Source organism: Lynx canadensis, chromosome A2 (genome assembly GCF_007474595.2).
Source record: "Lynx canadensis isolate LIC74 chromosome A2, mLynCan4.pri.v2, whole genome shotgun sequence".
NCBI classification, from domain to species: domain Eukaryota; kingdom Metazoa; phylum Chordata; class Mammalia; order Carnivora; family Felidae; genus Lynx; species Lynx canadensis.
In genome coordinates, this window is record NC_044304.2 from 19,142,329 (window position 1) to 19,161,376 (window position 19,048).

Here is a 19,048-nt window from a genome sequence, read left to right on the forward strand (position 1 = left end):
TTATGCAATCACAGGGAGGCCTAGGCAGCCCGTCCCAGGAGCCTTGGAACCCACACCCCCACGCTCCCTGGGCCCCGCCCATCCCCTGCATGGAGTTCCTTTGGCACCAGGGAGAGGGCCCTTGCCCCCTCTGGGGGAGGGGCACCATCCCTACAGCTGATGGCTGTAGGGGCTGAGTTTGGGGGGAGAGTTGGGCTGGGGTGGAGGCTAGCATTGAGACCCAGTAACTTCCGGAGGGAGGGTCCTCAGCGCCCGCTAGCAGCAGGATTGCAAAGGTCCCCGTTGACTTTCTAAAATGAGCTGCAGCCGCCTGACAGGTGCCAATTACGGCATCTCTCGGCCGAGCAGGCTGGGCATGCGCCGTGCACCCCCGCCCACCACCACAGGCTGGCAGGAATGGGTCTGCAGCTACAGTGTTGATGCTGCAGCCGAGTGGGGGTGGGGGCAGGCAAGGGTGCAGGTGTGCAAGGGGGAAGGGAAGGGAAGATGGTGGCAGAGAGTGAAGAGGAAGGCAAGAAAGAGCCAGAGGGGGAGGCAAGGAGGGACGGAGATCAAGGCAGGGCAGGGGCAGAGCTGGGGGGGGCCTTGTGCCCTGGGAGGAAGGGGTGTAAGCAGCTGGACTATCCACATGCCCCCTCAGTGCCCTTCAACCTCTGGCTCAGCTCACTTCCACCCCCTCGTGGTTCTGCCGACCACTCACTGGGTCCTAGGCACAAGCGCGGTGTTCCCTCCTCCCGCTGTATCTTGTCTGGGGAAAGGGTGATCGTGTCTCCCTACACGTCCCCAGCCCAGGAGGGCTCTGGGTCCATCCTCCAGCCTGGGGAATGAATTACTGCCTAGATGGGGGGTGCCGTGTGGGGGTTGGCATGGCTCGGAAGGGTCTGCAGCATCTCTTCAAGGGTGGATTTTGTACGGCAAAATCCAAGCCATCTGCTGCCCTCCCCTCATCCCTCACCACGTGTGCCACCCTCTGCCCACCTCGGCACACCCTTGGAGGACCCTCAGAAGCTCCTGGATGCTGGGTAAAGCCAGGGCAGGCAGCTGCGGAGCCTGCCGCCTCTGAGGCGTGAGCCACTCACGTTCTGCTTGGAGGAGGGGGAGGTGCGGGAGAAGAAAGCCCCCGAAATGTCAGCGGCAGATGAAGGGCGCTGGAAAATTTAATCTCCCAACTTTCCCAACTAATGTGACATTTGGATTCCGTTCTGATAAGCTATCAGCTGGCGAACTTTTTCCTTCCTTCTCTTTCCCCCACCCCCACCTTCTGGTTGGTAATTTAAAAGTAAATGGTCTAGAAAGATCTCTAACTGTACCTCTGGCAAAGATTAAAAAAACAAAACAACACAACGCAGGGGAGTTGGCAAATATGTGCATATTTATAGGAGGGCCAGGCGAGGCCCAGCTTTTGGCCTGACCTTAGCCCAGCCCCACCGAGGATGACTCTCCCTCCAGGGGCAGGGAATCGGTGATTTAGGGCCAGGGGTTGGGAGTCCTGGACACAGGGAGTTCAGGGGATCCTGGTAGGGGCCTTGGTACCAGAAAGGCCAAGAAGCCCCCTCAGTGCTACCCCCATGCCAGGGGTTTTGTATGGTGGGCAACTGCCGTCTCCTGGTTTATATTTAATGCACTGATTGCTAAAATTACAGCCCGCTGCTGAGGGGGGTAAGGAATTAGATTCAGGGTCTAATTAAAGGTTCGCTCTTCATTTGAATTTCAGATTCCAGCTTTAATTTTAGCAACTTCTCTGGGAGCCACGGAGGCTCAGCCAAGGGGGAAGCACACCTGCTTTAGCCCACCCACTCCTCCTTCTTGGGCCCCCTGCCCGCCTGCCCTCCTGAAGGCTTACCCAGGCCAGCCTGGCACCATGGACCCTCTGCAGGGATCGCTTCCTGCCTGCCCACCTCCTGGTGTCATTGTCTACCTCCTGCTCACCCCAGGAAATGCCCCTGGCCAATAAGCCTGGCAGAGGAACACCGGATTTGGGGGCTCCTGCCCCAGCCAGTGCAGGTGGGATTCCAGAGAGTGAGCTGTTATGACACCTCTGTTCACAGAGGAGATAGTCAGGTTCAACTGCTTTTGCCTCAAAGGCAGGCAGATGGACTTGGGCCTTGACAGTTTCACCAAACACTGTCTACTCTGAGTGCCCTGCACTCTTGGGCACTCTTACCTCCTCAGTAGGTCCCTTGCTACCAAAATGGTCCTGTCTTTCATGTGAGGCCTCTGGTGACAGGGCAGCCCAAGCAGACATGGGCTAATCAGTGACACAGAGGCAGAAAAGCAGTGTAGGTCTGGGTCCTCCGGTCACCCCGAGTGCCGCCGCTTCTGAAGCAGTGACCCCAGCAGAGCCCGAGTCCTGTCCTTCGTCTGGAGAACAGGCACAGGGCTGGGCTGCCTCTTCAGCTAGGGCAAGACTGACTGAGCTCCAGGTGAGCACAGCGGGGACCACCGTGGGGTGCTCAGCACAACTGAAGCTGCTGCTCCCCTCACCACAGGGAAGGTACCTGCACCACCTGAAACACACCCGATGGCCTACAGCCACAGCCACAGCCACAGCCGGGCCCTGCCTGCACATCTCCAGGAAGCCCTCCCACTGCTCCCTCTTCCCTGCTCCCATAGCAGTCAGTCCCCTCCATGCTGGCACCTGGACTGACCCACCAGATGAGGTCCAAGTGTCTCACTACCTGTCTGGGGCTGGGCATGGGGCCTGTGCCACCAGTACTTTGCAGGGTGACCTCAGAATGTGGAAGAAGCTGAGACCTAACATTTCACAGCTGAGGCCACTAGCCCAGGGAGGGTGTGGGGCTCTGGCAGCTCTCCCTCCCCCAGTGTAGGTGGGGCACTCACCAGCTCAGCATCGGCCTTGGCGTCATAGTACAGGATGTCTTCCTCCTGGTGGGAGACAGACACCTTGACCCCCACAGCTTCTCACAAGGTCACCTGAGGTGCAGCCAGGATGCCTGCCCTGAGGCCAGCAACGGTCCACTCACTCATCTCTCATCCAGAGGAGCCAGGGGGAGGGCTGTCGGGAGTCAGGCCTGGCATGCCCACCCCCACCCCAGACAAAGCCCTTCAGGGGCCCTCACAGGCTCCAGGGGGATGTGGTGCTCCAGGTTGGGTGGGGATTCCCCAGGGCTCCTGGACTCCAGGACCAGGGTCTTAGTACTGCAGCCCAGCTGAAGGGTGGGGTCAGAGCCAGCCTGTCTGCAGAGACTCTGACTGAAGCACTACCGGGGTTGGAGGGTGTGTGTGTGGGGGGGTGTAGTGAGGAAGATGGGAAAATAGAGCCGAGTCTGGGCCAGAGTGAAATAATGACTCGACACCGCATCTTCCAATTTCTTCTATTAAAAAGCCTGCTCATTACGGGCATGTACTTATTAATTATCTGTGATTTGTTGTGAAATGCAAGGGGGTTTACACAACAGGAGCGGGAGAAAACAAAGCCCAGCCCCCGCGCCTGCCTCCCGGCCGCCTGCGCCTGCAGTGTTAGCCCCACACATCCCGGCCTCACCCGCCTGCCCGACGCCTGGGTTCTTGGCCATCTGCGCGTCATAATCACCGGCCACCCCGGGGACCCGTAACACAAACGGGCTAATTTCATGTTTAATGATCTTTAATCAGAACTGAGCGTGGCTGACAGAGGCCGCCAGAAGGTGAATCTGGTGCCATCGAGTGCCACCGGCTTAGGAAGGGCCATTCCGCTCCTGCCCTTGTGGGCTCTAGGGTCAGGACACAGGATAAGGCCACTGTCCGAGTCACCCTCTTCCAGTGCTCCTCAGTGCTGTTTTGTACAGCAAAAACCTGGTGCATGGCCCTGGCAGTCTGCTTTTTTGTGGTCTGAAAATGGGGGTGTTGATCAAGAAGTTTGGTCCCAGTGGTGCTCCCAATGGTCTGGCTGTAATACAGCAAGCACAGAGCCAGCGATTACTCTTTGGTGGGCAGAAGTCACCTTGGCCGCTTCTTTGCCGTGTGACCTCAGGGCTGCACTGCTCCCTCCTAGCTCAGGCTCCCCATGCTTCAGGGTGGGGCTTGGCCTTGGTGACTGCCCAGGTGCAGGGTCTGAGGCCATGGTGCGAGGTGGTCAGTATGGGGGCCTGTTGTGGGGACAGTGGTGAGTTGTCTCCCACCAGAGGTCTGGGGGCTACAGGCCACTGGCTATACCCGTAAGCATAATCCAAGCATTCTGCAACACTGACTACACGCCTGGCACCACGCTTGGGCAAGACCACAACAGCCGATGAACGTAAGACCAGAGGAGACTTGATTGCTTCCGTCACCAGAGATATCTGTGTCCAGCATTTTGCACATATGGTAATGTGGGGCTTGTGACCCCCCAACATACAGATGAGGACACGGCAGGGGTAAGAAAGGCTTCGCACCCAGGCTCCAACCTGCCTTCCTGTTGCATCTCCAACCCTTCCCACACCCACCCACCCACCAGTCCAGGAAGACTGGAGCCCAGGTGGGCCCGGGATGGGGGTGAGGGCCGGGGCCCAGGCTCCAGGGTGCTCGGCCTTTCCTTGCGCCTGGCTCCGACCGAAGCACATAATGAAAGCTGACATTACATCAAACACAATAAGGAGTTTCGGTTGATGAAGATCATTCCTGAACACACAAACCCATTAAACCGAGGGGAAAAAATATCAATTCAACACACTCGCTGGCAAAAAGAAAATGTGATTTGTTATCTAAAAGGGGGTTATAAACACGGCTCTGATGCTCTTTCCCTCCGTAATGAAAACAGGCGGGCGCGGTGGGAGGACTGCAGATTAGAACATGGGGCTTCACTCACCAACTTTTTAAGCAAACCTCCAGCAAGGACGGGAGAGGGCATGGGCAGGGGCCGGCAACTCTGGGGCCCCCAGGAGACCTGTGCTTCTCTCACAGGCTGGGCTGGCTCCTGTCTGCACCCGGGCCACCCCTGGGCCACCCTTCCAGTTGTTCCAATGGCTCCCTTTGTCTTTTTGTCCTGCTGTTTCATGGTCTCAGCAGAGAATCAGATGTTGGTGGCATCAGTGACACAGGGGGAACGTGTCATTCAGGAGGGTTCCGGTCCCCTGTGGACCATGCGCAAGGCTCAGGAATCTGTATGTGGCCCTTGTCCCCCAGGAGGCAGGACCCCTCCCTACGTCTCCCACCTTGAGAGGCCAGGCCATGCCCCTTCCTTGGGAGAGAGTAGCATTAGCATGGGGTGGTGGCGGGCAAGGTCACATGTGTGAAAATACATTGTAGACACAGCTGTGGTCTCTATGCTTGATGTGATGTGGAGCTGGGGGTGTGACCATCAGGGTTGGGGTGGGAGGGTCCCTGGAAAGGCCTCTGTGTCTGCTTTGGCCTGCACAGTGCCCTGGTGTCCACCATTACTGCCCTGCCTTGGTAAGACCACGAGGAGGTGGTACCTAGTGATTACACGCAGGGGCCTTGGCAAAGGGTCCTGGCCTCAAATCCTGACCTGAACATGTGAGCTCTGGGATCCAGAATAGTGAGTGAAGACTAAGCCTGGGGCGCCTGGGTGGCTCAGTCTGTTGAGCGACCGACTTCGGCTCAGGTCATGATCTCACGGTTCGTGAGTTCAAGCCCTGCGTCAGGCTCTGTGCTGACAGCTCGGAGCCTGGAGCCTGCTTCTGATTCTGTGTCTCCCTCTCTGCCCCTCCCCTGCTCATGCTCTGTCTCTCTCTGTCTCAGAAATAAATAAACACAAAAAAATTAAAAAAAAAAAAAAAGACTAAGCCTGAAGCCTCAAAATCCCCAGCAGCTCCATAACTACCCCCGGGAGACACCGCCATCTCATCAATGAGGCACGGGTGCCTGTTAAATCCTGCAGCCTCAGTGAGGCTTTGCTTCAGGGTCTTGATTTCCCACTATATAAAGTTGGGATGATGATGATGCCCCCTCTGAGGGAACTAGGACAGGGAGCAGGGCCTCCCCAGGCATTAGGGCCAACCCTGTGCATGGGTGGCCCTTAGGTTTGCAACTCCACAGCCCTGGGAGGGGCCTGAATGTGGAAGAAACCCTCTGTGGAGAAATGGGCATCCCTAATGTCTGGGGTTTATACCCAACACCCCTTTCTATTACCTGGTATTTTAGGGGCCATTTTGCTCAAACTGGGCAGGGGGTGGAGGGAATCACCCCTTCTGAACTCACATTTCTCCCCCGTGTGGATTTCTGTACACAGATGACACATGAAGGGTGGGGCTAGGGGCCCACCTGGCCCTTGTATAGATGACACATACACTTTCCTTAGCTGGAGCTGAGCCCAAAAGAGAACACGAGGGGTGCTGGCAGGTGGGAAACAGGGTGAGGAAGCAAGCATGGGGAATAGCAGTTGGTGTCGTTTGGTACCATGGGATACAGTGAGGATGCTTGGCCTTCCTGCCCTGGCTCATTGCCAGCTCAGCTCAGCCAAAAGGACTGTTTTCTGAGAGAGCCGTCTGTCGCCGGCTTGGCAGAGAGGCAGGCAGCAGGCCTGATGGCTGGGGCAGACTTCAGGCTGGGGAGGCCACCTGTCCTGTCCAGCCGGCTCCTCTGGCCTGGCCCAGCCTTCACAGTCTTCCTTTTAGGTTCCCAGACAGAGCTACCTCTCCCATCAGACCCCCCAGGGTAGAGCTGTGTCCGCCACTCCGAGACTCCCCAGGGTAGGACTGCTTCCTCCATTAGACTCCCAGGGCAGGACTCTGTCCTCCCACAGGTCCCGATGTTGGCATTGAGGCCTTGGGGACAATGGCATCTCCTGCCTCTTCCACCCATGCCCTGGCCCAGCTCCTCCCTGGTGGCGGTTTAGATGGCAGATAATGCTGGCACAGTGTGGTGGTGGTGCCAGGCACGGTGTCCAGCAGGCAGGCCATCTTCATCTACCCTAAGTGTTATAGGCACCAGAGCACCTGCTGTCTGTCTGCAGGGTCATGGGAGGTGCTGCCTGCTAACAAGGACCATGGTTTTCCTGGGGTCCAAGGGCTGTGGCTACAGGTTCCCTGCCTCTGCCGCAGTCAGTATGTGGGGTCATGGCCTGAGACTAAGAGGGGAACTGGGGGCCTTCACATCCAGACACGGCTCCCTCACTCTCTTACCTCAGCTCTGACCTTGCAGACCCCAGGATCCCCCAAGTCCCTGGGCTGGTGTAGATGGTATGTGTATACAGATGTGGCTATACCACTGTCCATTTCTCAGAGGTCTGCATATAGACCTACTGTGTGCTGTTGACACAGGGAGGGCCACGTCCTACTGATCGTGAAGTGGATTCCATGTGCCAAGCATCTTCTCTGTGCCCAGAACTGCCGGGTGCCATTCTCCCCATCTCAGAGGTAAGAAGACTGAGGCCCAGCTGCTCTTGGCCAACTTGTCCACAGGGCACTCGACTGGGTACATGGACAGCTGGTGGGCAACACTGAATCAGGTCCAGCTGCTTCTGGCCTAGAGGAGCCTTGAGCGGGGCAGACAGATGAGCCCACTGGGATACTGGCCTGGGGCAGCGGGTGCCAATCCTAGGCTTAGAGACCAGAAAGAGGAGCCCGAGGGAGTTAACTGGAGAGGGAGAGGCATTGCTATTTTGAAGGAGGAGGAGAGGGTGTTACAGGTAGACGGCTGGGCGTATGTAAAGGGCCTGGGTTTGACACTGAGGTTGTGGCTCTCCTAGAGTGCTGGGAGGAATATGGCTCTTTGTCTGTACCTTCTGAAGGTCACTGGGAAGGACATGGTTTCAAGGGTGGGTGGTGTGCCTGCAAGGGACAAAAACACCATCCCTTTCCCAGCCTCAAGTCCCTGTGCCCCCCTGGCATGGACAGTCCCCACCTGCAGCTGCTGCCAGCTCTCACTGGCAGCCCAGGCAGGCATGGCTGGTGTGCCAGCTAATGGGCCCACCATTAGCACTTACGCCTTTCGTCCTGGCAGCTGGGGCAAGTGCAATGCTTCTGGTGAAGAACAGGGCCCTGACCCAGCAGCTGGGAAGCAGGGGGTGATTACAGCTTCACCCTGCTCAAGATATAGACAGACAGGCAGACTGACGGACTGAGGGGGAGGTGGTGGTAAACACCAGCTGGCCTTGTGGTCACCCACAGCTGGGGGCATTCCAGGTCAAGCTGAGGGGAGGGGGCTGGCCAGAGCTCACTTCTGCCTCATACTAGGACAAGAGCACCCAGAGCCAGAGATGCACCCACACTGTCACCAACTTGGCATCTCTATGGCCTGACGTGTGGACCTCCCCTTTCACACACCATGCCTGGGCCAGCAGGCAGCACCAAAGACCATCTAGTCCTTTGCCAGACGGGGACACTGGAGCCCAGAGAGCGGCAAACCCTTGCTGGGCCCCACAGTTACTCAGTGTCTTAAGCAGTACTGGTCTCAGCACCCTCTGGATGCCCCTGAGACCTTGGCCTTCCTTCTTGGCAGGCCCCTGTGGTGCCCACTCTGGCTTGGGATAAGCTGTTCCTGCCTCTGGGAGTAGCTGCAAATCAGAGGTCAGGAGTCTGGCAGGATGATCCTTGGAAATTTGGGGTCTTTTGCAGAGTCAGGAAAAAAATAGGTTTGGGGCCGAGGCAGCCTCTTTGTCTTCTTGTTTGGGGCCTGGACTGGGAGGGAGAGAAAACCAGGCTGAGGGTGGGTCTTTTCATCCCATCATTCCCTCTTCCTTCACTCCAAGTCCTGTCTGCTCTGCATATAGTCCTGGGTGGGGAGGGAGGATGCAGGTATGTCAGAAGCAAAGAGCCGGAGCAAGAGCTGAGGGTCCTGGATACCCAGAAAGTGGAGGAGCTGATGGCCGGGGCATGGGAGAAGCCTCACTAAGAAGGAACAGACAAGCCGGGCCTCCAGGAGGAACAGAAGGCATTGGGCAGAGATTGGGAATGGGTCTGGAGTGAGGTGTTCAGTGTGGCTGGGGCATAGGAGGAGTTGGGTGATGAATGAGGATGACAAGGGGACAGAACAGTCAGATCCTAGGACCCTGAGCACAGACTGAGGGCTGGGTCCTGCAGAGGAGTTACCAGAGTGGGGGCTGTTTGCAGGCGGGGGCATGGTCTGAGTGGTAGGTGCCAGTGGCTACCACTATGCATGTATATATATTTTTTAATTTTTTTAACGTTTTTTTATTTTTGAGACAGAGAGAGACAGAGCATGAACGGGGGAGGGTCAGAGAGAGGGAGACACAGAATCTGAAACAGGCTCCAGGCTCTGAGCTGTCAGCACAGAGCCCGACGCGGGGCTCGAGCTCACGGACCGTGAGATCATGACCTGAGCCGAAGTCGGCCGCTTAACCGACTGAGCCACCCAGGCGCCCCTACCATGTATATTTCTGATCAAGGGGCTGAGGTGGCACGGGGACCCGTGGGTCCCGTGGGGTGGTGGTGTTGGAAAGGGAGGGAGAGAAGGGCCAGTCCTGAGCTCCTGGGTGGTGGGATCAGTCCAAGGAGTCATCAGCTCATTTATGTGTTCACTGTAAAAAATCATCTGTTACTTCCAACCCCACATGAGCTCCCTAAGGGTAGCAGCCAATACCCACCAGGCAGCAAAGGAAGAATGCCATGGTGTGGGCAAGGCAGGGCAGGGCTCAGGGTGGCCTGGAGAGATGGGGACCAGGGAGGAGGACAGACAGGTTGAGGGGGCCTGGATCATAGGCATGAACCCCCTGGTATCTGGCAGCCCAGCTGTGAATCTCTGCCATCAACAGGTATGTCAGGCCGGTCTAACCACCCTGTGCCTCAGTGGTCTCATCAGTTTAAGTAGGGATAATAATCCACCTGTCCCCCAGAAGTGCCAGGCCCAGAGCTGCAGTGGCAAGGGCCTACCCGCCCCTTATTGGTCCCTGGGTCCCAGCAGGCAGCTCTTGGTGCCTCTTCCGGTGTTTGGCAGAGACCACCAGGAGGCATGGCTCAGAGGCCTGAGCAGCTGTGGAGGACACATGAGCACCACCAACTGGCTTGGTCCCTGAGCGTTCCATCATCCCTGGCATGGGAGGTTCCCTGAGTTGGGGAGGAACCCTGCCTCAGTCTACCTTCTGGCTTACTGTGACCCTCTGAGATGCTGGCTTCACAGTAATGGTGCCGGTATATCCAGCCTCAGTCCAAATCACACACAGCTGCCTGAATTTGTGAGGGTTACCTGGGTTTGAAACTGGGGGGCAGTGAGGCTTCCCTTCCCTCCTCCACATTCTGGGCCCTTCCACCCTCAAGAAGAGACCTATCACCAGCTTCTCACCCCTCCACTCCCTCGGCACCTGGGCTCCTTCTGAGCTCTCCTGGTGGAAGAAGGGGCTTTTGTGGCTGTGACAGCCTAGTCCCCTATCCTAGGCTCACGGCCTCCTGGAAGACAGGGAACTCTGTCCCCTTCCCGCAGTGACTCTTCCAAGTCAGCGTATTAAAGTCTAAAAAGTCCTGGAGTCAAGGGACTTCTTTGCCCTAGGGTCTCTCCAGAGTCTGGGCACATCCTTAACCACCAAGGTCAACACCAACTTTGGGGAGCATCACTTTAGAGCAGCATGTCTACCCGTGGGGGACTCCATAGCTCCTCTGGGGTGGAGTGAGAGGTTCATAGCTGCACCCTCTCTCCCAGCACCAAGGGGAGCCTCAAATGTTTGCTGAATGCTGGACAAAGGTTCCAGGCTCTACTCCACAGAGCTCTCAGTGCCCCTCCAGTGTTTCTGGGCAGCGCCCCCTCCCCCAAATTCACATCTGTCCTTGCTGGAGGTGGGCAGGTTGTAGGGGCTGGGGAGGGCACTGCAGTTCTTACCTTGATGTTGTCCTGCCAGCGGTGGGCTTTCTGGAAGTTCTCTGCAGCGTCGGCCAATCTCTGAGGAACAGAGCACAGGGAGGTCAGAGGCTGAGGAAGACTCATGCCCAGACCAAGCCTTCTCCATCCCTAGTACTCCCTGGGTCCAGGCTGGCTCACGGACTCCCTTGTCCCATCCTGCCAGACCCTCAGAGATTCCTTGGCCCCAGACCTTCTTCACCTTGCTGAGAAGGGGGCTCTTCCCCCACCCACAGCTGGGTTCACATAGGACAGGTGAAGCCTGCACAGTGACCTGAGTGGTATCTCCCTGTGACATCTCTATGAGACTCCCTGTACTTTAGCCCAGCCACATCTCCTGCCCACACGATGGCAGGGGGACCCCTGGGATGTAGTAGGCCTCAGGCCCTGGAGTCAAGCCCCACTGCCACTCTACCTCCAACAAACCAGTGTCACTCCAGTGCCAAGAGGAGGCCCTCCCTAGTCAAGGGTGAACTGCCACAAGTGACAGAGTGCCTTGCCGATGTGTCATTGTCCCCAGCTTGCTCAGGGCCCAACAGGAGGTACCCCTAGCACACCTCTGCCCACCCAGGCCCCCTACCACTGTCCCTGTCCTGGTTTCTTGAGCCCCTTCCCAGCAAGGCTCTCCAAGCCTTCTCTCCACACAAGCCTGGCCCACCCTTTGGGGCTGGTTCCTGCCCTCTCCTCCATCACGGCCCCTGTGCCTGTGAGCACAGCTCTGTGTCCTTCTATCCCACACCCTGTTACCAACCACGCCTGGCACCAGACCATGCTGATGTGTGGAGATGTGGCAGGCCAGCCACATCTGTCGTCTCACAATTTAGAGGAGGAAACAGGCACAAAACTGGGTAGAACCAGAGCAGGAGTAGCTGAAGTGCTTCTAGGAAGCTTAGTGCTGTGGGAATTCGGGATGTCATGGAGGGCTTCCTGAAAGAGGCATTGGTACTCTGCCACCCTCAGGGCTTGAACCCTGGCTGCCCAGAGATTCTTATTTTGCACCTCCATGGATTCTGTCCCTCCAGGAACTCTTGGAGCTCCTGAAGATGGCCCTCTGGGGCCTCCTGTGGAGCTAAGTGCAGTGAAGTCCTGTTAATCATACTGACGACTGTTACAGTGAACTGGTCACTTACTGCATACCAAGCCTGCCACCAGGCTGGTGACACAGCATGTGTACCTGTCACTGCTCATGTCTTCCTCAGATGAGGATACCTGGGCAGGGAGACAATGAGAAACCTTTCCAAGGTCACATAGTCTGGGTCAGGCTGGGGCTCTGAGTTTGGCCTTCACAACCACGTTTGTCTTGTTTTTTCTTTTTAGTTAAAAAAATGTTTATTATTTATTAAAAAAATTTTTTTAATGTTAATTTATTTTTGAGACACAGAGAGACAGAGCATGAGTGGGGGAGGGGCAGAGAGAGAGAGGGAGACACAGAATCCAAAGCAGGTTCCAGGCTCTGAGCTGTCAGCACAGAGCCTGATGCAGGGCTCAAACTCACAAACAGTGAGATCATGACCTGAGCCAAAGTTGATGCTTAACTGACTGAGCCACTCAGGTGCCCCTGAAAATGTTTATTTTTGAGAGAGAGACAGAGAGAGTGTGAGCAGGGGAGGGGCAGAGAGAGAGGAAGACACAGAAACCGAAGAGGCTCCAGGCTCTGAGCTGTCAGCACAGAGCCTGATGCTGGGGCTTGAACTCACGAACTATGAGTTTGTGACCTGAGCTGAAGTCGACTGTTAACCAACCGAACCACCCAGGGGCCCCTCAGCCACATTTGTGTTACCCAGCCCATGACCAAGGTCTGAAGGTACATTCCACGATGCCCAGTGAGGAGCAGGGCAACTCTTGTAGAGTAGGGGCTGTGCTTTTCCATCCCTGCCCCATTCCATCCTATGGGTGGAGCAGTGGGGTCCTGCCTCCTGGCCTCCAGCACTTACTCAGAAGGCCCTGGTCTCTTGGTATTTAGGACACATACCCCCTGTCCATTGGTCCAGGCCTGGTGTGGCACATGGACCTCAGTGGGGGAGATTCTAACAAAGCCTGCCAGCTGCTCATGATGGGGAAATGGGGATCAGGACCCGGGAGACCAGTTTTCCTCCCTCCCAGCATGTAACAGTTGTGGTGGTGGGGTACGGCCTGCAGAGCTGTGGCCTCTGTTGTCTGGGGCAGGATGCCTCCTCTGGCAGGCTGGGCTGACCAGCGCCATCCTTACTCCCACTGGGCCTAGCTCCCCCTCTTCCTCCAGCCAAGAGCACTGGATGCTAGGAAGACTATTAGGCTGGGGGTCTTGGGGACAGGGTAGGGAAGTCCCTCTTGAAGTCAAACTTTATAATGCTGAGCCCTTCCTGGACTCTGATCCCCTCTCTTGCTACCCAACCTGTCTTCTTTGTAGGCTCCATCCTCTGCCCACCTGCTTTGCGGTGCCTGCTTGGGGGGCCCCTACCCCCCTCACCCAGCTTCAGGGACCACAGGTCTCTACTCCTAGATACCTTCCATATCTTGCTTCCAATCCTGACCCCCTCTAAGGTCCTGGACACCTTCTTAGGGTGACCCTCAGGCCCACTAAGCTCATACCATCTCCTCTTGGAATGAGCCCATCCGTCTTGGAATCCCTGCTGCCTATATCTCATCTGGCTATCACTCAAACCGCCTACTGTTCGTCTCCAGCCCAGGCTCTGTCCCTCCCTCAGGCTCTTGTGTCCTCTCTCGCCCTTTGTCATCTATTCTCCAAATGTGGATCTCATCCTGAGGGTACCTCCTGCCCTGAAGCACTTTAGCAGCTTCCCATGGCTCTGCATATAAAAGGCAAGTCTTTCTTGCCTTCCTGAGGGGTGCACTTGCGCTCACTTCCATCCTGGGGCCTCTTCTCAGCCTAAACAACAAACGCCTCTACCCTGACCCCAACTCCCAGGATGGGTGAGGCCCCTGATTCACAATCCTGCCATGTTCTTTTGTAGAGGACATTACTGTGTGACACACATGACACAACACTTGTTATTACTGTTAACTGAGCATCTACTAGGGTGCAAGCTTAGCACCTGGCCTGGACGAGAGGTTATGAGGCCTAGGGGCGGCCCCTGGGGCCACACCTTGAGGGGTGAGCCTTGGGCAATCACTTCACGGCCCTTTTCCTTACCCTGTGGCCTGTGACCTTCCCAGGGACCCCAGACCTTTCTTAGAGTGAAGGGCTCCACTGAGGCCACTGCCCTTCATGGGGGATGAGGCGAGCGCAGGGTATGGGAATAACCAGAATCAGGCCTCTTGCCTCAGAAAAGCCACAGGGTTGATGGGGCTACAAACACCAAACTGCACCAGTTGAAGTCTCCAACTGGGCCACGGCCTTGAGGGGCTGTCCTCTCCTGTAGCCACCTTCCCTGCTGGCCAGGGGTGCCAGCTCCTTTACCCTCTCAGGGCTCAGCTCTGTCCCTGGGCTTCACAGGCCAGAGGAACATGGGGGCTGCAGGCCCTCTGGCTCCCTAGCTGAGCAGCCAAGGTGAGGGGGGCCTGGTGAGGGAGACCCAGGGTGGGGGGGTTGCCTAGCCCCTAGCTTCCTTGAATCCATGGAGTCCCATAGGCTTGAAGGCCCAGGTCAGCCCGCTGACTCGTGAATAACGGAGTTGCAATAGCCATGGCGAAAGGATTACTTTTAATCCTCGGTAACGATCAAGCCATTATTATCTTTTCGGTGTTACAGATCAATCAGTCCATCCCCGGGCGCTGGACGTGTGGAAACTGCTAAACACACAGGCCTGGTGGCTCAGTAGGAAGGGCTGAGGCAGCAGAGGGTGGGAGGGGGCGGGGGAAGGACGGACGGGGGGAGGATGGGGGTGGGGGGGCGTTGGACCAGCTCTGGATGCTGGAGGTCCCATCAGGTCTGGGGGGAGAGGGGAGAGGGAAGAGGGCTGGGCCCACCCACTGGCATGCCTGCGGGGCTCCAAGCAGCCATCAGAACCTGACTCCCAGAGCCTTGGAGCCCTGGCTGAGGTTCAAATCCCAGCTTCCTTGCATAAGTGGCTTCCCCGCTGGCCCTCGATTTCTTGTCTGTAAATTGGTGGCCGTACCCCACCACCACAAACTGTAAACTGTACCCACTCAGAGGGTGGGTAGGTTCTTGGCAGCCCCCTTGCTCCAACCCCTAGAAGCTGCCCAGAGGGTCAAGTCCCCTGGGAGGTTTCTCTTGCTGGCTCCAAGCACGCAAGGCTCTTGCCCACCTTTGGGTCTTCCTCTGTTATCCACTCTTATTGTGTGAGACGTGTGCTACATCATCTCCATCAGCCCTATCAGACTGTGTCACCTCTCCTGGAAGTCTCCTTTTGCCTTCACCCAGTCCCTGGACTCCCCTCCCCTGTCAGGCACTCAGAGCCTCGTGCTCTCATCTCCACAGAGCCCACAGGAGTCAGCCCAGCTCAAGGATGTCTGGGAGATGTACCTGCAGCCCAGCCCCACCCTGTCCTAAGGTTCATTCTCCTAGTGCATCCTTCCCACCTCTCCTGGGTCCTTATGACAAAAGGCTCTGAGTAGGCAGGGTGGGGAAGGAAACTGAGGCCCACAGGTAAAGACAGAACTTACCAAGATCCCTGCAGGGCAGGGGCAGAAGTGGGCCCACAGATTGGTCCCACGTCCAGGCTACTGCCTGTCTGGGGGAGATATGCTCCATTCTCATCCCTCAGCCACCCACAGCCTTTGGTCTTCTGCTATTAGGCCCTTGCACATTCTAATTCCACCTTGTACATCATCATGCAGACTCCTCAGGGGGTTCACTCCCTCACCATTGAGGTGTTAGTTTAGACCTCATTCTCCTAACCACTCCTTGACCCCTGCCAAGCCCCCATCTGTCCCCATCACATCTCATCTGCTGTCTTCCTTGAGTTCCGAGCTTGGTGAGGGCTGCATCTGACAGCTGTTAAGTTTACAATAACCTGTCCCCTTGCGCACAGTAGGTGCACAATGAACGTCTGCTAACTCAAGACCAGAGTATCTCTGAACTTGGCTAGAGACCTGGGCTTGAGCCTGGCTCTGCCAGACAGCTGTGTGACCCCACATGTATGATTCAACCTCTCTGAGCCACTTTTCCTCATCACATTGTGGAGGGTTAGGGCTGCCTATCAGGGTAATGCTGCTGCAAAGTTGCTCATGGTGGCTTGCCTGGCCCGAGATGTCCCCATCGTGGCCAAGGCGTTGGATGGAACCATGGTGGGACTGCTGAGCAGGGCTGCTCACGGCCAAGTCCATCACAATAACAGCAGGCATTTCAGAGGCAATTAGCAGACAGTTTCACTTAACAATCAATTTCTCTCAGCTCTGGAAACTATTCTTACAGGAAAAGGCAAAAAAGAGGAGGACTGGTGGTGTGCCGGGCTGGGGACAAAGCTCGCCTGAGGAGACACCTTCAAATTTCACTAAGTTAAACATCTTTCCGTTGCCGCAGAGCCAATGGCCACAGATGAAGGGCCTGGAGTCATGGTGGGTGCTCCTCTGAGGCCAACAGCTGGAGGGTCCAGCCTCACTGCATGCTGGGAGGGGAGGGGCTTGGGTGAGACAGGGCTGGGGCCTCAGGCTTCTCTCTCCTCTTTCAGGGCCCACTCCTCCCCCAATTTCGGTGTGCCCCCCCCCCCCCCCCCGCCCTGCTTCTCCAGGGCATTCCTCTCACCCCGGTGTTGGCCTAGCCTGAAAGGGTCTGGGGAGCCACTGCCTATCAAACAGGATTTGTTTCATGCAGCCCAGAGGGAAAGATTGTATGAGGTGTTTGGTCTTAATTAGTTAGAGCTACTCCCTCTTCCAAGAGGATACAAGAGGCTTAGGATAAAAGGCCCTGAACCCATGGGGAGCGGGATATTAAGATCTGGGCCACTGAGGGCTGAACCCGGCAGAAGCTGTGATGGTTGGGGGCTGGGGGGGGGCTTTGAGATGGAGGCTGGGGGCAGCAAAGTCCTAGCACCAAGTAGATGCCCTGGAAACACTGCCAGAGGGTTGCAAGGAAGGTAATGGTGATAGATGACACTAGACATGACCCCTGGCACCTACCTTGGGCCAGGGCTTCACTGACTGTGCAGTTAATCCAATGACAGGTGGAAAACTGGGCCTCTTCTTCACCCTCCCCATTCCATCCCTGGCAAGACACCAGAGAGGTGGATTCTTCTGTTCCCCTGCCTTTTACAGGTGAGGGCACTGAGGCTCAGAGCATTAGTGCCACTACCCCAGACCCCTGGTGGGGAAGTGGTAGAGGGGGCGTTAACCCACATCTATAAGCAGCATTGGACAGTGAGAACCTCAGGGAAGGACCAGGCCTGGCCACATGAAGGCTGCTGCTTGGGCTGTTCCCCCCGCCCCCTCGCCTCCAAGAGTGATTCCTTTGTCCTTTCCTCAGGAGAGTGGATCAGTCACTGGCCTCCCAGATGCTGCTCTGAGCCCACCCTCCAACCTTGGAGTCGCTGGGCCCAGACCCCGGGAGGGTGTAAGGACCAGGGTGTCAGCCCAGCACTGCCCCTGCTCAGCCCAGCACTGCCACCTCTGCCACCCTGCTTCCCTCCCTGCCTGTGGGCCCTGTATTAGCTCTGTATTGTGCACTGATAGATACTAAATACAGATTTCCAATTTCCAGAGCTGTTATGGTCTAATGAGTAAATAATATACATATTTAAAACTGTCTAAAAACATATCTGCATAATTAAAATATCTGCATAATAATGAAGCAAGATGCAGCCTAGCAAGGAGGAGCCTGAGCCCCAGGGCTGACAATAGGGGTAGATGTGCAGGTGGGGTTGGGGTTCATGGCCCTGTGGGTCTCTTCCTTCCTGCTACCTTGGCCTGAGTGGGCCTTTGTCCTTCTGTCTACCATCTGCTCCAAGTGGGCACATCCACAGTCAGGAACCAGGAGACCCCAACCTGGCCCCATCCTTGCACAACTTGTGGATTAGGGGAGGCGCACATGTGGACGGACAGTGCCTGCTGCCTGAGTGACGGCTGCCTCAATGACTCTTTGACTGCCACCATATGCAGCACGTGATGTGCTCAGGGCTTTTTAGACACAGCCTCACTCACCACGACATTCCAAGGGCAGGTTCTGTTCTGATCTCCCATTTTTCTGGGTTCTGAGGGGTGGAGAGAAGCACACCAGCCTGGGCAGAGCAGGCTGCCCAGGGTCCATGACTTAACAGACAGCCGTCGATTGGAAGCAGTTGCCTTCCTGTCAAGTGTACCGCTGACACTAGTGATCCCTGGGCAGGACCACACTTGGCCTTGACTTCCCATCCTCTCTACCCCTTCCCTCCCAAGTCCCTCCTTCTGTCTCTCCTGCATCTGTCCACACTGGACACACCTGGCTCCTCTCCCATGACACATCTGACCTACCCTTTCTGTATTAACCAGACTTACAGCTGAAAGATAAAAAACCACCACCAAAATAATGAAAAACAAACAAACACTCAAACCTCAGACCAAAACTCCAGCAACCAAAGCTGCAGGGAAAATGACAAACACTCCTCCAAGCGAAGGGCGCCTCAGGGGAAAGCCGTCAGGTGAGGCCTGTGCTGTTGTTGGCAGCCAACGGGCCCCCTGACCTTTTCCCTCACCAGCTGCACACGTCCCCCATGAGTTGATAAAAAAATTAGTAAAATGGATTTTTTTTTCTTAAAAAAAAAAAAAAAAGGTCAGAATACATGTACCAGGGAAAAACTCATTCAAGTTGTGTGTGGTTCCCCTGTGGAGGGGCACCCACCTCTCCACCCCCAGGCCTGGGCTTGCTTGCTCTCTCTGGGCATCTTGGGCTTGGTTATCGATTTCCGTGCCTCCTTGGTCCTGCCTGCAAGGGCAGCTTGTGTTTTAATTTCCCAGGAAAAACAGGAAGAAGTGAGGGGTGGCTTCTGCTAAAAACAGAGATGGGGTTGGGGAACCTGGTGTCCCATAGGCCTGAATTTCAGACCAGATAAGATTTTCTGGGACATCCTGGGTACCCAGGAAAGGTTGCTGTGTTGCATTTTGCCTGGGAGGATTTTTAAAAACCGAACAGTAAAAAAATGTTTACTTATTTATTTTGAGGCAGGAGACGGGCAGAGAGAGAGGGAGAGAGAAAATCCCAAGCAGGCCCCATGCTCAGGGTGGAGCCTGACACGGGGCTCAATCTCACGACCATGAGATCACAACCTGAGCTGAAATCAAGAGTTGGATGCTTAACTGACTGAGCCACCCAGGTGCTCCCTAAACTGGACATTTTAACATCAGGAGTAAGAGGCCATGTAGGAAGAGTAAGAAGGAAAGGAGGTGATGTGGCACTTTGGTGAGGACATAAATTCTTCTGGCTTCACTGCTTTAGCTTTTTAAGGGA

General features: G+C 56.1%; 1 protein-coding gene across 5 annotated transcripts in view; it reads right to left on the reverse strand.

Moving 5' to 3' along the window:
- CACNA2D2 (calcium voltage-gated channel auxiliary subunit alpha2delta 2) overlaps positions 1 to 19,048 on the reverse strand; it is a 117,176-nt gene that overhangs the window by 21,538 nt on the left and 76,590 nt on the right. For all 5 annotated transcript variants that reach the window (XM_032592123.1, XM_032592122.1, XM_032592120.1 and 2 more), the window contains exons 3-4: positions 10,711 to 10,770; positions 2,842 to 2,886 (exon numbers count right to left, since the gene is read on the reverse strand). In XM_032592123.1, coding sequence (XP_032448014.1) covers positions 2,842 to 2,886; positions 10,711 to 10,770 — 105 coding nt within the window. The remainder of the gene's footprint in view (positions 1 to 2,841; positions 2,887 to 10,710; positions 10,771 to 19,048) is intronic.